The sequence below is a fragment of the Salvelinus fontinalis genome, unplaced genomic scaffold (assembly GCF_029448725.1).
Source record: "Salvelinus fontinalis isolate EN_2023a unplaced genomic scaffold, ASM2944872v1 scaffold_0294, whole genome shotgun sequence".
Classification (NCBI taxonomy): domain Eukaryota; kingdom Metazoa; phylum Chordata; class Actinopteri; order Salmoniformes; family Salmonidae; genus Salvelinus; species Salvelinus fontinalis.
The window spans coordinates 184620-199936 of record NW_026600503.1 but is presented as its reverse complement, the minus strand read 5'-3'; the positions used below and the strand labels follow the sequence as shown (position 1 = coordinate 199936).

General features: G+C 44.1%; 1 protein-coding gene across 1 annotated transcript in view; it reads right to left on the bottom strand.

Annotated features, from left to right (window-relative positions):
• LOC129845398 (protein eyes shut homolog) overlaps nucleotides 1-15317 on the bottom strand; it is a 201992-nt gene that overhangs the window by 18166 nt on the left and 168509 nt on the right. The window contains exon 11 of the mRNA XM_055913310.1: nucleotides 3749-3923. Within this exon, the coding sequence (XP_055769285.1) occupies nucleotides 3749-3923 (175 nt within the window). The remainder of the gene's footprint in view (nucleotides 1-3748; nucleotides 3924-15317) is intronic.

Below are 15317 nucleotides of genomic sequence, written 5' to 3'. Positions count from 1 at the left end.
TGTAGTACACGGGACTTCTTATTACTAGTAATACTGTAGTACAGGGGACTGGCTTACTACTAGTAATACTGTAGTACAGGAGACTGGCTTACTAAAAGTAATACTGTAGTACAGGGGACTGGCTTATTACTAGTAATACTGTAGTACAGGGGAGTTCTTACTACTAGTAATACTGTAGTACAGGGGACTTCTTACTACTAGTGATACTGTAGTACAGAGGACTTCTTATTACTAGTAATACTGTAGTGCAGGGACTGGCTTACTACTAGTAATACTGTAGTACAGGGACTGGCTTACTACTAGTAATACTGTAGTACAGAGGACTGGCTTACTACTAGTAATACTGTAAAACAGGGGACTGGCTTACTACTAGTAATACTGTAAAACAGGGGACTGGCTTACTACTAGTAATGATCTACAGAGTCTATAGATGGTGATGATACATCTACAGAGTCTATAGATGGTGATGATACATCTACAGAGTCTATAGGTGGTGATGATACATCTACAGAGTCTATAGGTGGTGATGATACATCTACAGAGTCTATAGGTGGTGATGATACATCTACAGAGTCTATAGATGGTGATGATACATCTACAGAGACTATAGATGGTGATGATACATCTACAGAGTCTATAGATGGTGATGATACATCTACAGAGACTACAGATGGTGATGATACATCTACAGAGACTATAGATGGTGATGATACATCTACAGAGTCTACAGATGGTGATGATACATCTACAGAGTCTATAGGTGGTGATGATACATCTACAGAGACTATAGATGGTGATGATACATCTACAGAGTCTATAGGTGGTGATGATACATCTACAGAGACTACAGATGGTGATGATACATCTACAGAGTCTACAGATGGTGATGATACATCTACAGAGAATATAGGTGGTGATGATACATCTACAGAGACTATAGGTGGTGACGATACATCTACAGAGACTACAGATGGTGATGATACATCTACAGAGTCTACAGATGGTGATGATACATCTACAGAGAATATAGGTGGTGATGATACATCTACAGAGACTACAGATGGTGATGATACATCTACAGAGTCTACAGATGGTGATGATACATCTACAGAGGCTATAGGTGGTGACGATACATCTACAGAGACTACAGATGGTGATGATACATCTACAGAGTCTACAGATGGTGATGATACATCTACAGAGAATATAGGTGGTGATGATACATCTACAGAGACTACAGATGGTGATGATACATCTACAGAGTCTACAGATGGTGATGATACATCTACAGAGGCTATAGATGCATGTGATGATACATCTACAGAGTCTATAGATGGTGATGATACATCTACAGAGTCTATAGATGGTGATGATACATCTACAGAGTCTATAGGTGGTGATGATACATCTACAGAGACTATAGATGGTGATGATACATCTACAGAGTCTATAGGTGATGATATATCTACAGAGTCTATAGGTGGTGATGATACATCTACAGAGTCTATAGATGGTGATGATACATGTACAGAGTTTATAGATGGTGATGATACATCTACAGAGTATATAGGTGGTGATGATACATCTACAGAGTCTATAGATGGTGATGATACATCTACAGAGTCTATAGGTGATGATATATCTACAGAGTCTATAGGTGGTGATGATACATCTACAGAGTCTATAGGTGGTGATGATACATCTACAGAGTCTATAGGTGGTGATGATACATCTACAGAGTCTATAGATGGTGATGATATATCTACAGAGTCTATAGGTGGTGATGATACATCTACAGAGTCTATAGATGGTGATGATACATCTACAGAGTCTATAGGTGGTGATGATACATCTACAGAGACTATCGGTGGTGATGATACATCTACAGAGTCTATAGGTGGTGATGATACATCTACAGAGTCTATAGGTGGTGATGATACATCTACAGAGACTATAGGTGGTGATGATACATCTACAGAGTCTATAGGTGGTGATGATACATCTACAGAGTATATAGGTGGTGATGATACATCTACAGAGACTATAGGTGGTGATGATACATCTACAGAGTCTATAGGTGGTGATGATACATCTACAGAGTATATAGGTGGTGATGATACATCTACAGAGACTATCGGTGGTGATGATACATCTACAGAGTCTATAGGTGGTGATGATACATCTACAGAGTCTATAGGTGGTGATGATACATCTACAGAGACTATAGGTGGTGATGATACATCTACAGAGTCTATAGGTGGTGATGATACATCTACAGAGTATATAGGTGGTGATGATACATCTACAGAGACTATAGGTGGTGATGATACATCTACAGAGTCTATAGGTGGTGATGATACATCTACAGAGTATATAGGTGGTGATGATACATCTACAGAGACTATCGGTGGTGATGATACATCTACAGAGTCTATAGGTGGTGATGATACATCTACAGAGACTATCGGTGGTGATGATACATCTACAGAGTCTATAGGTGGTGATGATACATCTACAGAGACTATAGATGGTTATGATACATCTACAGAGTATATAGATGGTGATGATACATCTACAGAGTATATAGGTGGTGATGATACATCTACAGAGACTATAGGTGGTGATGATACATCTACAGAGACTATAGGTGGTGATGATACATCTACAGAGTATATAGGTGGTGATGATACATCTACAGTGAATTACTAAGAGTTATTATATCTTCACCAACTACATTACATTTTGCAATTATTGTGTGAATGAATCCACTATTGCCTGCACTGCAGTGTATCTCATTCATTAACATCGAGTCCTAAACACACAGCTCCTTGCTCTGATGATGCTGTTCTCAACAATATAGACAGATAAGTCTCTCCTGAGTAGAAGAAACTAAAACCAACTGATCTAGGATCAGGTCCCCCCCCCTGTCCATATAATCTTGTTCATTATGAGCTAAAAGGCTAAGCTGATTCCAAACACATGTTAGGAATCTGGACCTCTATTCACAAAACATCTCAGAGTAGGAGTGCTTTTTATATCATAATGAACAAGAACACATGGGCATTGGGGACCTGATCCTAGATCAGCACTTGTACAGGCTGAAATAGAATTCTCCACCTATCTCCTGGTCAACCTAGCCAACCATGATTAATAGGACTAACAGTGGTACAGTCATACCCATTCATTTGCCTCCATGTTGAGCAGTGATTTATGTCTCTAAAGCCTCTCATTTCTGGGATAATAACATTGATTACCCCAGCCGGAGGAGGCCTGATGCCCACTAAGCCCTTGGTCTGACATGCAACATCAATACATGGTCCTGTTTCCTCAGTCTCGCCATAGAGATGGATAGAGGGAGCACTTGCCACAAAGACTGTTTTAGCGTGGGCATTTTCTGAGTCTCACTGATAGAAGGTTTATAGAAGAAACCACGAGCCCCCCCCCCCCCCCCCCCCCCGCAACAGTACACTTCAATCAACTCTATATATGACCAGCCTCAGCCTACATCTCTGGTCAAGTCATATTATGCAGAGACATCATTGTAGCCACTTAACTCAATAATAATAATACCACAGTCACATACCATGGGCTTCATGTGTTACTGTAAAGCACTTTGGGAGATATATTGTGGTAGAAAGGGCAATATAAATCAATCTGATTAATTGATTACAAGCATAACAATGGGACATCCTGGTTTAAAGAACGGTTCAATAAAATAAAAGAATCAATGAAAATGTAGTGTACATACTAGACAGAGGATCCAGAGTCCACACAGGTTCCTCCGTTCCTGCACGTCACCAGGGTGCAGGGTGTGACCCCGCACTGACCCACGCTACGGCCAGAGTTAGGATGACCCTCAGGCTTCCCCAACGCTATGAACTTCCCGTCTCTCCTCGTCCGAAACTCCAGATCAAATATGCAACCTGTGAAATAACACAGAAAAAAATCCACTCAAACCGAGGAGACAAACAGTGTGTGTAATTAAGCAGACATTTCTCGGAACTCCACATCGTTCAAATAGGAAACCTTTTAAATCCCAAAACACATAACTATAACTCATTGCTTCAGGGAAACAACAGCAGCATGACAGTTTGTCTTCAAACTGTCCATATTAGGACATCCTCAGTCAAAAGAAGCTGGGGTGACTGAGGATGTCCTAATATGGACACCGTACAGAACATACCCACTCAAACTGTCTTTCTTTCTGTCAGAGAGAAGTCTTTCATTGTAGTTGACAGTGATCTAATGGGATGACAGTTTGAAGACTAAAAATGAATGCTTCTGTTGTTTCCCTGAAGCAATGAGAATCAAAGGTAACAGGGCTGGGGGAAAAAATAAATATATTATAAATATATTTTTACAAAAATAAATGAATAAATAAAAAACACGCACACACACACACACACACACACACACACACACACACACACACACACACACACACACACACACACACACACACACACACACACACACACACACACACACACACACACACACACACACACACACACACACACACACACAAGAAGGTATTCAAACCCCTTGACTTTTTCCACATTTTGTTGTGTTACAGCCTGAATTTAAAATGGGTTACATTTAGATTTTTTGGTCACTGGCCTACACACAATACCTCATAATGTTATGTTTTACTACATTTTTACAAGTTAATGAAAAATGATAAGCTGAAATGTCTTGAGTCAACAAGTATTCAACCCCTTTGTTATGGCAAGCCTAAATACGTTCAAGAGTAAAAATGTGCTTAACAAGTCACATAATAAGTTGCATGGACTCACTCCGTGTACAATAATAGTGTTTAACATGATTTTTGAATGACTACCGGATCTCTGTACCCCACACATACAATGATCTGTAAGGTCCCTCAGTCTAGCAGTGAATTTCAAACACAGATTCAACCACAAAGACCAATGAGGTTTTCCAGTGCCTTGCAAAGAAGGGCACCTACTGATAGATGGCAAAAAAGCAGACATTGAATATCCCTTTCAGCATGGTAAAGTAATTAATTACACTTTGGATGGTGTATCAATACACTCGTTCACTACACAGAAAAAGGCGTCATTCCTAACTCAGTTGCTGGAGAAGAAAGAAACCACTCTGGGATTTCACCATGTTGCCAATGGTGACTTTAAAACAGTTGCAGAGTTTAATGGCTGTGATTGGAGAAAACTGAGGCTGGATCAACAACATTGTAGTTACTCCACAATACTAACATAAATGACAAGAGTGAAAAGAAGGAAGACTGTTTTGGAACATGGCAGCAAAGTTACACTGCAAAAAATGTGGCAAAATAATTCACTTTATGTCCTGGATACAAAGTGCTATGTTAGGGGCAAATCCAATACATTATTAAGTACCACTGTCCATATTTTCAAACACAGTGGTGGCTGCATCATGTTATGTGTATGCATGTAATCGTTAAGGACTGGGGAGTTGTTCAGGATAAAAAATAAACAGAATGGAGCTAAGCACAGGCAAAATCCTAGAGGAAAACCTGGTTCAGTCTGCTCCCCACCAAACACTGGGAGATCAACTCACCTTTCAGCAGGACAATAACCTAGGCCAAATCTATACAGGAGTTGCTTACCAAGAAGACAGTGAATGTTCCTGAGTGGCCGAGTTACAGTTTTGACTTAAATCTATTGAAAATATATGGCAAGACATGAAAATGGTTATCTAGCAAGGATCAACAACCAATTTGACAGTGCTTTAATTATTTTTTAAAGAATAATGGGCAAATGTTACACAATCTAAGTGTGAAAAGCTCTTAGAGACGGTCTCTTAGAGACAGGTGAAATCGCTGCCAAAGGTGCTTCTACAAAGTATTGACTCAGGGGTGTGGATAATTATGTAAATAAAATACACTATATATACAAAAGTATGTGGACACACAATGACATTCTAGAGACGATTCTGTGCTTTCAACTTTGTGGCAACAGTTTGACCTTTCCCGTTTCAGCATGACAATGCCCCTGTGCACAAAGCAAGGTCCATACCGAAATGGTTTGTCGAGATCGGTGTGGAAGAACTTGACTGGCCTGCACAGAGCCCTGACCTCAACCTCATCAAACACCTTTGGGATGAAGTGGAACACCGACTGCGAGCCAGGCCTAATCGCCCAACATCAGTGCCCAACCTCACTAATGCTCTTGTGGCTGAATGGAAGCAAGTCCCTGTAGCAATGTTCCAACATCTAGTGGAAAGCCTTCCCAGAAGAGTGGAGGCTGTTATAGTAGCAAAGGGGGGACCAACTCCATATTAATACCCATGATTTTGGAATGAGATGTTCTTCGAGCAGTGTCCACATACTTTTGGTCATGTAGTGTATTTCTGTATTTTATTTTCAATACATTTGCAAACATTTCTAAAAACATGTTTCACTTTGTCATTATGGGGTATTTACATTTAAGTCATTTAGCAGGCCCTCTTATCCAGAGCGACTTACAAATTGGGTATTGTGTGTAGATGAGTGAAACAAAAATCTATGTAATAAATGTTGAATTCAGGCTGTAACAACAAAATGTGGAATAAGTCAAGGGGTATGAATACTTTCTGAAGGCAATGTGCTCACACACATGATTCTTTCATATATTTTTTAAAAAGCCAGAAAAAATGAAGAGTACTATTTCCACATGGTGTTGGGCCATAATAATGACTTCATGTTAATGACTTTATGTTAATGACTTCATGTTCATGTTTGTGTATAGTTGTTGCAAGGGTTAGGGTAAGGTTTATTGTAATTTGTATTAACAAAAACACAAAGAAAATGGGTCAGTGAAGGTTTGAGCCAGTCATTGAATATTTATATTAAAGGTTGGAAATAAAGGATATGCTGTAATTCACTCTCTGCATATCTCTCTCCATTAAATGGTCATTTTACATATTTGCTAGGATGAAATCTCTGCATAGACTAGCAGTTAGGTTAAATCCAACATAATAGGAGGATTCTGAATTATTTTCACACAAAAGCACATTCACCCAAATTCACTCTCTCCTTCCTGTGATTTATATTCTGTCTTTACTGAAACAGGGCAAATATTTTGTCTACTGCAACAGGGCAAATATTCTGTCTACTGAAACAGGAGAAATATTCTGTCTACTGCAACAGGAGAAATATTCTGTCTACTGCAACACGAGAAATATTCTGTCTACTGCAACAGGAGAAATATTCTGTCTACTGCAACAGGAGAAATATTCTGTCTTCTGCAACAAGGCAAATATTCTGTCTACTGCAACAGGAGAAATATTCTGTCTACTGCAACAGGAGAAATATTCTGTCAACTGCAACATTAGAAATATTCTGTCTACTGCAACATGGGAAATATTCTGTCTACTGCAACAGGAGAAATATTCTGTCTACTGCAACATGGGAAATATTCTGTCTACTGCAACAGGAGAAATATTCTGTCTACTGCAACAGGAGAAATATTCTGTCTACTGCAACAGGAGAAATATTCTGTCTACTGCAACATGGGAAATATTCTGTCTACTGCAACAGGAGAAATATTCTGTCTACTGCAACAGGAGAAATATTCTGTCTACTGCAACAGGAGAAATATTCTGTCTACTGCAACAGGAGAAATATTCTGTCTACTGCAACAGGAGAAATATTCTGTCTACTGCAACATGGGAAATATTCTGTCTACTGCATCAGGAGAAATATTCTGTCTACTGCAACAGGAGAAATATTCTGTCTACTGCAACATGGGAAATATTCTGTCTACTGCATCAGGAGAAATATTCTGTCTACTGCAACAGGAGAAATATTCTGTCTACTGCAACAGGAGAAATATTCTGTCTACTGCAACAGGAGAAATATTCTGTCTACTGCAACAGGAAAAATATTCTGTCTACTGCAACAGGAGAAATATTCTGTCTACTGCAACAGGAGAAATATTCTGTCTACTGCAACAGGAGAAATATTCTGTCTACTGCAACATGGGAAATATTCTGTCTACTGCATCAGGAGAAATATTCTGTCTACTGCAACAGGAGAAATATTCTGTCTACTGCAACATGGGAAATATTCTGTCTACTGCATCAGGAGAAATATTCTGTCTACTGCAACAGGAGAAATATTCTGTCTACTGCAACAGGAGAAATATTCTGTCTACTGCAACAGGAGAAATATTCTTTCTACTGCAACAGGAGAAATATTCTGTCTACTGCAACAGGAGAAATATTCTGTCTACTGCAACATGGGAAATATTCTGTCTACTGCAACAGGATAAATATTCTGTCTACTGCAACAGGATAAATATTCTGTCTACTGCAACATGGGGAATATTCTGTCTACTGCAACAGGAGAAATTGTCTGTCTACTGCAACAGGAGAAATATTCTGTCTACTGCAACAGGAGAAATATTCTGTCTACTGCAACAGGGCGAATATTATGTATTTACTGCAACAGGGGAAATATTCTGTCTACTGAAACAGGAGAAATATTCTGTCTACTGCAACAAGGCAAATATTCTGTCTACTATAACAGGGGAAATATTCTGTCTACTGCAAAAGGAGAAATATTCTGTCTACTGCAACAGGAGAAATATTCTGTCTACTGCAACAGGAGAAATATTCTGTCTACTGCAACAGGAGAAATATTCTGTCTACTGCAACAGGAGAAATATTCTGTCTATGTCACGTTCCTGACCTGTTTTCCTTTGTTTTGTATTCATTTTAGTTGGTCAGGGCGTGAGTTGGGTGGGTTTGTCTATGTTTGTATTTCTATGTGGGGTTTTGTGTTCGGCCTGGTATGATTCTCAATTAGAGACAGGTGTGTATTGTTTGTCTCTAATTGAGAGTCATACAAAGGCAGCCAGGGTTTCACTGGTGTTTTGTGGGTGTTTGTTCCTGTGTCAGTGTTTGGGCCACACAGGACGGTTGAAGGTTTGTTAGTTTGTTGTTTTGTAGTTTGTAGTGTCTTGTTTGCTGTTCTTCATTAAAAGATGGCTTATTTCCCTCAATCCGCATCTTGGTCCTATCCATGCTCCTTCTCGTCTAAGGGGGAGAACAACATTGACTGCCTTTACAGAAACACCCACCACAACAGGACCAAGCGGATTGAGGAGAGAGAGAAAGAACTAAGGCACTGGACACAGGAGGAATGGTCTTGGGAGATCATGGACGGAAAAGGACCCTGGGGAAGGGTTGGAGAGAATCGCCGCTCTCGGGAGGTGAAGAAGGCAGCCACAGCCCAGGAGCGGTGGATTGAGGAGGCAGCACGGATGAGAGGCTGGAAGCCCGAGAGGCTCACCCAAGAATTTCTTGGGGGGGGGGCTAAAGGGGAGTGTGGCGAAGCCGGGTTGGATACCTGAGCCAACTCCCCGGGCTTGCCGTGGAGTAAGAGGGCGTCGTACTGGTCAGACACCATGTTATGCGGTAAAGCGCACGGTGTCCCCAGTACGCGTGCTTAGCCCAGTGCGGGCTATTCCACCTTGCCGCACTGGGAGGGCGAGGTTGGGCATCGAGCCGGATGCCATGAAGCCGGCCCAACGTATCTGGCCTCCAGTACGTCTCCTCGGGCCGGCGTACATGGCACCAGCCTTACAGGTGGTGTCCCCGGTTCGCCTGCATAGCCCAGTGCGGGCTATTCCACCTCGCCGCACTGGCAGGGCTACGGGGTCCATTCAACCTGGTAAGGTTGGGGAGGCTCGGTGCTCAAGAGCACGTGTCCTCCTTCACGGTCCGGTATATCCGGCGCCACCTTCCCACCCCAGCTCAGTACCACCAGTGCCTACACCACGCACCAGGCTTCCAGTGCATCTCCAGAGCCCTGTTCCTCTTCCACGTACTCCTCCTATGGTGCGTGTCTCCAGCCCGGTGCCTCCAGTTCCGGCACCACGCACCAAGCCTCCTGTGCGTCTCCAGAGCCCTGGACGCACTGTTCCTTCTCCCCGCACTCGCCCTGAGGTGCGTGCCCTCAGCCCGGTACCTCCAGTTCCGGTACCACGCACCAGGCCTAGAGTGCGCCACGAGAGTCCAGTGTGCCCTGTTCCTGTTCCCCGCACTCGCCCTGAGGTGCGTGCCCTCAGCCCGGTACCTCCAGTTCCGGTACCACGCACCAGGCCTATAGTGCGTCTCAGCCGGCCAGAGTCTGCCGTCTGCCCAGCGGTGCCTGAACGGCCCGTCTGCCCAGCTCCGTCTGAGCCATCTGTCTGCCCAGCGCCGTCTGAGCCATCTGTCTGCCCAGCGCCGTCTGAGCCATCTGTCTGCCCAGCGCCGTCTGAGCCATCTGTCTGCCCAGCGCCGTCTGAGCCATCTGTCTGCCCAGCGCCGTCTGAGCCATCTGTCTGCCCAGCGCCGTCTGAGCCATCTGTCTGCCCAGCGCCGTCTGAGCCATCTGTCTGCCCAGCGCCGTCTGAGCCATCTGTCTGCCCAGCGCCGTCTGAGCCATCTGTCTGCCCAGCGCCGTCTGAGCCATCTGTCTGCCCAGCGCCGTCTGAGCCATCTGTCTGCCCAGCGCCGTCTGAGCCATCTGTCTGCCCAGCGCCGTCTGAGCCATCTGTCTGCCCAGCGCCGTCTGAGTCAGCCGTCTGCCACGAGCCATTAGAGCCGCCCGTCTGTCCCGAGCCAGTAGAGCCGTCCGTCAGTCAGGAGCCGCTAGAGCCGTCCGTCAGTCAGGAGCTGCCAGAGACGCCCGCCAGTCAGGAGCTGCCAGAGACGCCCGCCAGTCAGGAGCTGCCAGAGACGCCCGCCAGTCAGGAGCTGCCAGAGACGCCCGCCAGTCAGGAGCTGCCAGAGACGCCCGCCAGTCAGGAGCTGCCAGAGACGCCCGCCAGTCAGGAGCTGCCAGAGACGCCCGCCAGTCAGGAGCTGCCAGAGACGCCCGCCAGTCAGGAGCTGCCAGAGACGCCCGCCAGTCAGGAGCTGCCAGAGACGCCCGCCAGTCAGGAGCTGCCAGAGACGCCCGCCAGTCAGGAGCTGCCAGAGACGCCCGCCAGTCAGGAGCTGCCCGCCCGCCAGGAGCTGCCCTACAGTCCGGAGCTGCCCTACAGTCCGGAGCTGCCCTACAGTCCGGAGCTGCCACTCAGCCCGGACCTGCCGGAGTCCCTCAGCCAGGACCTGCCGGAGTCCCTCAGCCAGGACCTGCCGGAGTCCCTCAGCCAGGACCTGCCGCCCCTTATCCCGGTGCTGCCCCTTGTCCCGGTGCTGCCCCTTGTCCCGGTGCTGCCCCTTGTCCCGGTGCTGCCCCTTGTCCCGGTGCTGCCCCTTGTCCCGGTGCTGCCCCTTGTCCCGGTGCTGCCCCTTATCCCGGTGCTGCCCCTTCATTTAGGTGGGGTTAGTGGGAGGTTGGTCATTGGGAGGGGGATAAAGAAGCGGGGATTGATTATGGTGGGGTGGGGACCTCGTCCACCGCCAGAGCCGCCACCGTGGACAGACGCCCACCCAGACCCTCCCCTAGACTTTGTGCTGGTGCGCCCGGAGTTCGCACCTTAAGGGGGGGGGGTTCTGTCACGTTCCTGACCTGTTTTCCTTTGTTTTGTATTCATTTTAGTTGGTCAGGGCGTGAGTTGGGTGGGTTTGTCTATGTTTGTATTTCTATGTGGGGTTTTGTGTTCGGCCTGGTATGATTCTCAATTAGAGACAGGTGTGTATTGTTTGTCTCTAATTGAGAGTCATACAAAGGCAGCCAGGGTTTCACTGGTGTTTTGTGGGTGTTTGTTCCTGTGTCAGTGTTTGGGCCACACAGGACGGTTGAAGGTTTGTTAGTTTGTTGTTTTGTAGTTTGTAGTGTCTTGTTTGCTGTTCTTCATTAAAAGATGGCTTATTTCCCTCAATCCGCATCTTGGTCCTATCCATGCTCCTTCTCGTCTAAGGGGGAGAACAACATTGACTGCCTTTACAGTCTACTGCAACAGGAGAAATATTCTGTCTACTGCAACAGGAGAAATATTCTGTCTACTGCAACAGGTGACATATTCTGTCTACTGCAACAGGTGACATATTCTGTCTACTGCAACAGGTGACATATTCTGTCTTGGGGAAATATTGTGTCTACTCCAACAGTGGAAATATTCTGTCTACTGCAACAGGGGAAATATTCTGTCTACTACAACAGGGGAAATATTCTGTCTACTACAACAGGGGAAATATTCTGTCTACTACAACAGGGGAAATATTCTGTCTACTACAACAGGGGAAATATTCTGTCTTGGGGAAATATTGTGTCTACTGCAACAGTGGAAATATTCTGTCTACTGCAACAGGGGAAATATTCTGTATACTACAACAAGGGAAATATTATGTCTACTGCAACAGGGGAAATATTCTGTCTATTGCAACAGGGGAAACAGTCTGCCGACTGCAACAGGGGAAATAGTCTGACTACTGCAACGGGGAATATTATGTCTACTGCAACAGGGGAAATATTCTGTCTACTGCAACAGGAGAAATATTCTGTCTACTGCAACAGGAGAAATATTCTGTCTACTGCAACAGGGGAAATATTCTGTATACTGCAACAGGGGAAATATTCTGTCTACTGCAACAGGAGAAATAGTCTGTCTACTGCAACAGGAGAAATATTCTGTCTACTGCAACATGGGAAATATTCTGTCTACTGCAACAGGAGAAATAGTCTGTCTACTGCAACATGGGAAATATTCTGTCTACTGCAACAGGGGGAATATTATGTCTGCCGCAACAGGAGAGATATTCTGTCTACTGCAACAGTGGAAATATTCTGTCTACTGCAACAGGGGAAATATTCTGTCTACTGCAACAGGGGAAATATTCTGTCTACTGCAACAGGGGAAATATTCTGTCTACTACAACAAGGGAAATATGTCTACTGCAACAGGGGAAATAGTCTGTCTACTGCAACAGGAGAAATATTCTGTCTACTGCAACAGGAGAAATATTCTGTCTACTGCAACAGGGGGAATATTATGTCTACCGCAACAGGAGAAATATTCTGTCTACTGCAACAGTGGAAATATTCTGTCTACTGCAACAGGGGAAATATTCTGTCTACTGCAACAGGGGAAATATTCTGTCTACTACAACAAGGGAAATATGTCTACTGCAACAGGGGAAATAGTCTGTCTACTGCAACAGGAGAAATATTCTGTCTACTGCAACAGGAGAAATAGTCTGACTACTGCAACAGGGGGAATATGATGTATTTACTGCTACAGGGGACATATCATGTCTACTGCAACAGGGGAAGTATTCTGTCTACTGCAACATGATAAATATTCTGTCTACTGCAACAGGAGAAATATTCTGTCGACTGCAACAGGGGAAGTTGCATAGAAAATATTTGTTTGGTCTGTATCTGCGGACCACTAGGTCTGTGTCCCAAATGACACCCTATTTCCTATGGGCCCTGGTCAGAAGTAGTGCACTATCAAGGGAATAGGGAGTCATTTGGGACGCACACTGTCTACTATAAATATAAATCCTCCAGAACACACTAGCCTAGGCTTGGAAACCAGCTCTCTCTCTCACACACACATGCAAAACAACACACAGACCCTTGCCTAGACACACCATCTCTGCATTGTGCGCAGACCCCCTTCTCGCTCTCTCTGCAGCATTAGTCATTGGAATAAACAGGACGCTGTGGAAATGTCATGTTCACGCAGGAATTTTCATGGCATGATGCCGTCTCTAGCTCTACCTTGTGTGTGTGTGTATGTGTGTGTGTGTGTGTGTGTGTGTTTCCAGCCCTGTTACCTTTGATTCTCATTGCTTCAGGGAAACAACAGAAGCATTCATTTTTAGTCGTCAAACTGTCATCCCATTAGATCACTGTCAACTACAATGAAAGACTTCTGTGTGCGCATGCATATGTGTGTGTGTGTGTGTTGCCAAACTGCAAATATATACTGTCGTCAACAATTACAGATGGTTAAAGAGGATGATGAGGGTGATGTTTGCCATTAGATAAGAGGATGATGAGGGTGATGTTTGGTATTAGATAAGAGGATGAGGAGGGTGATGTCTGGTATTAGATAAGAGGATGAGGAGGGTGATGTTTGGTATTAGATAAGAGGATGAGGAGGGTGATGTCTGGTATTAGATAAGAGGATGATGAGGGTGATGTTTGGTATTAGATAAGAGGATGTGGAGGGTGATGTCTGGTATTAGATAAGAGGATGAGGAGGGTGATGTTTGGGTGATATCTGGTATTAGATAAGAGAATGATGAGGGTGATGTTTGGTATTAGATAAGAGGATGAGGAGGGTGATGTCTGGTATTAGATAAGAGGATGAGGAGGGTGATGTTTGGTATTAGATAAGAGGATGAGGAGGGTGATGTCTGGTATTAGATAAGAGGATGATGAGGGTGATGTTTGGTATTAGATAAGAGGATGTGGAGGGTGATGTCTGGTATTAGATAAGAGGATGAGGAGGGTGATGTTTGGGTGATATCTGGTATTAGATAAGAGAATGAGGAGGGTGATGTTTGGTATTGGATAAGAGGATGAGGAGGGTGATGTTTGGTATTAGATAAGAGGATGATGAGGGTGATGTTTGGGTGATATCTGGTATTAGATAAGAGAATGAGGAGGGTGATGTTTGGTATTAGATAAGAGGATGAGGAGGGTGATGTTTGGGTGATATCTGGTATTAGATAAGAGAATGAGGAGGGTGATGTTTGGTATTAGATAAGAGGATGAGGAGGGTGATGTTTAGGTGATATCTGGTATTAGATAAGAGAATGAGGAGGGTGATGTTTGGTATTGGATAAGAGGATGAGGAGGGTGAAGTTTGGTATTAGATAAGAGGATGATGAGGGTGATGTTTGGTATTAGATAAGAGGATGATGAGGGTGATGTTTGGTATTAGATAAGAGGATGTGGAGGGTGATGTCTGGTATTAGATAAGAGGATGAGGAGGGTGATGTCTGGTATTAGATAAGAGGATGAGGAGGGTGATGTCTGGGTGATGTCTGGTATTAGATAAGAGGATGAGGAGGGTGATGTTTGGTATTAGATAAGAGGATGAGGAGGGTGATGTTTGGTATTAGATAAGAGGATGATGAGGGTGATGTTTGGGTGATATCTGGTATTAGATAAGAGGATGAGGAGGGTGATGTTTGGTATTAGATAAGAGGATGAGGAGGGTGATGTTTGGTATTAGATAAGAGGATGAGGAGGGTGATGTCTGGTATTAGATAAGATGATGAGGAGGGTGATGTCTGGGTGATGTTTGGTATTAGATAAGAGGATGAGGAGGGTGATGTCTGGTATTAGATAAGAGGATGAGGAGGGTGATGTTTGGTATTAGATAAGAGGATGAGGAGGGTGATATTTGGTATTAGATAAGAGTATACTGTAGATGACACTGAGGAAA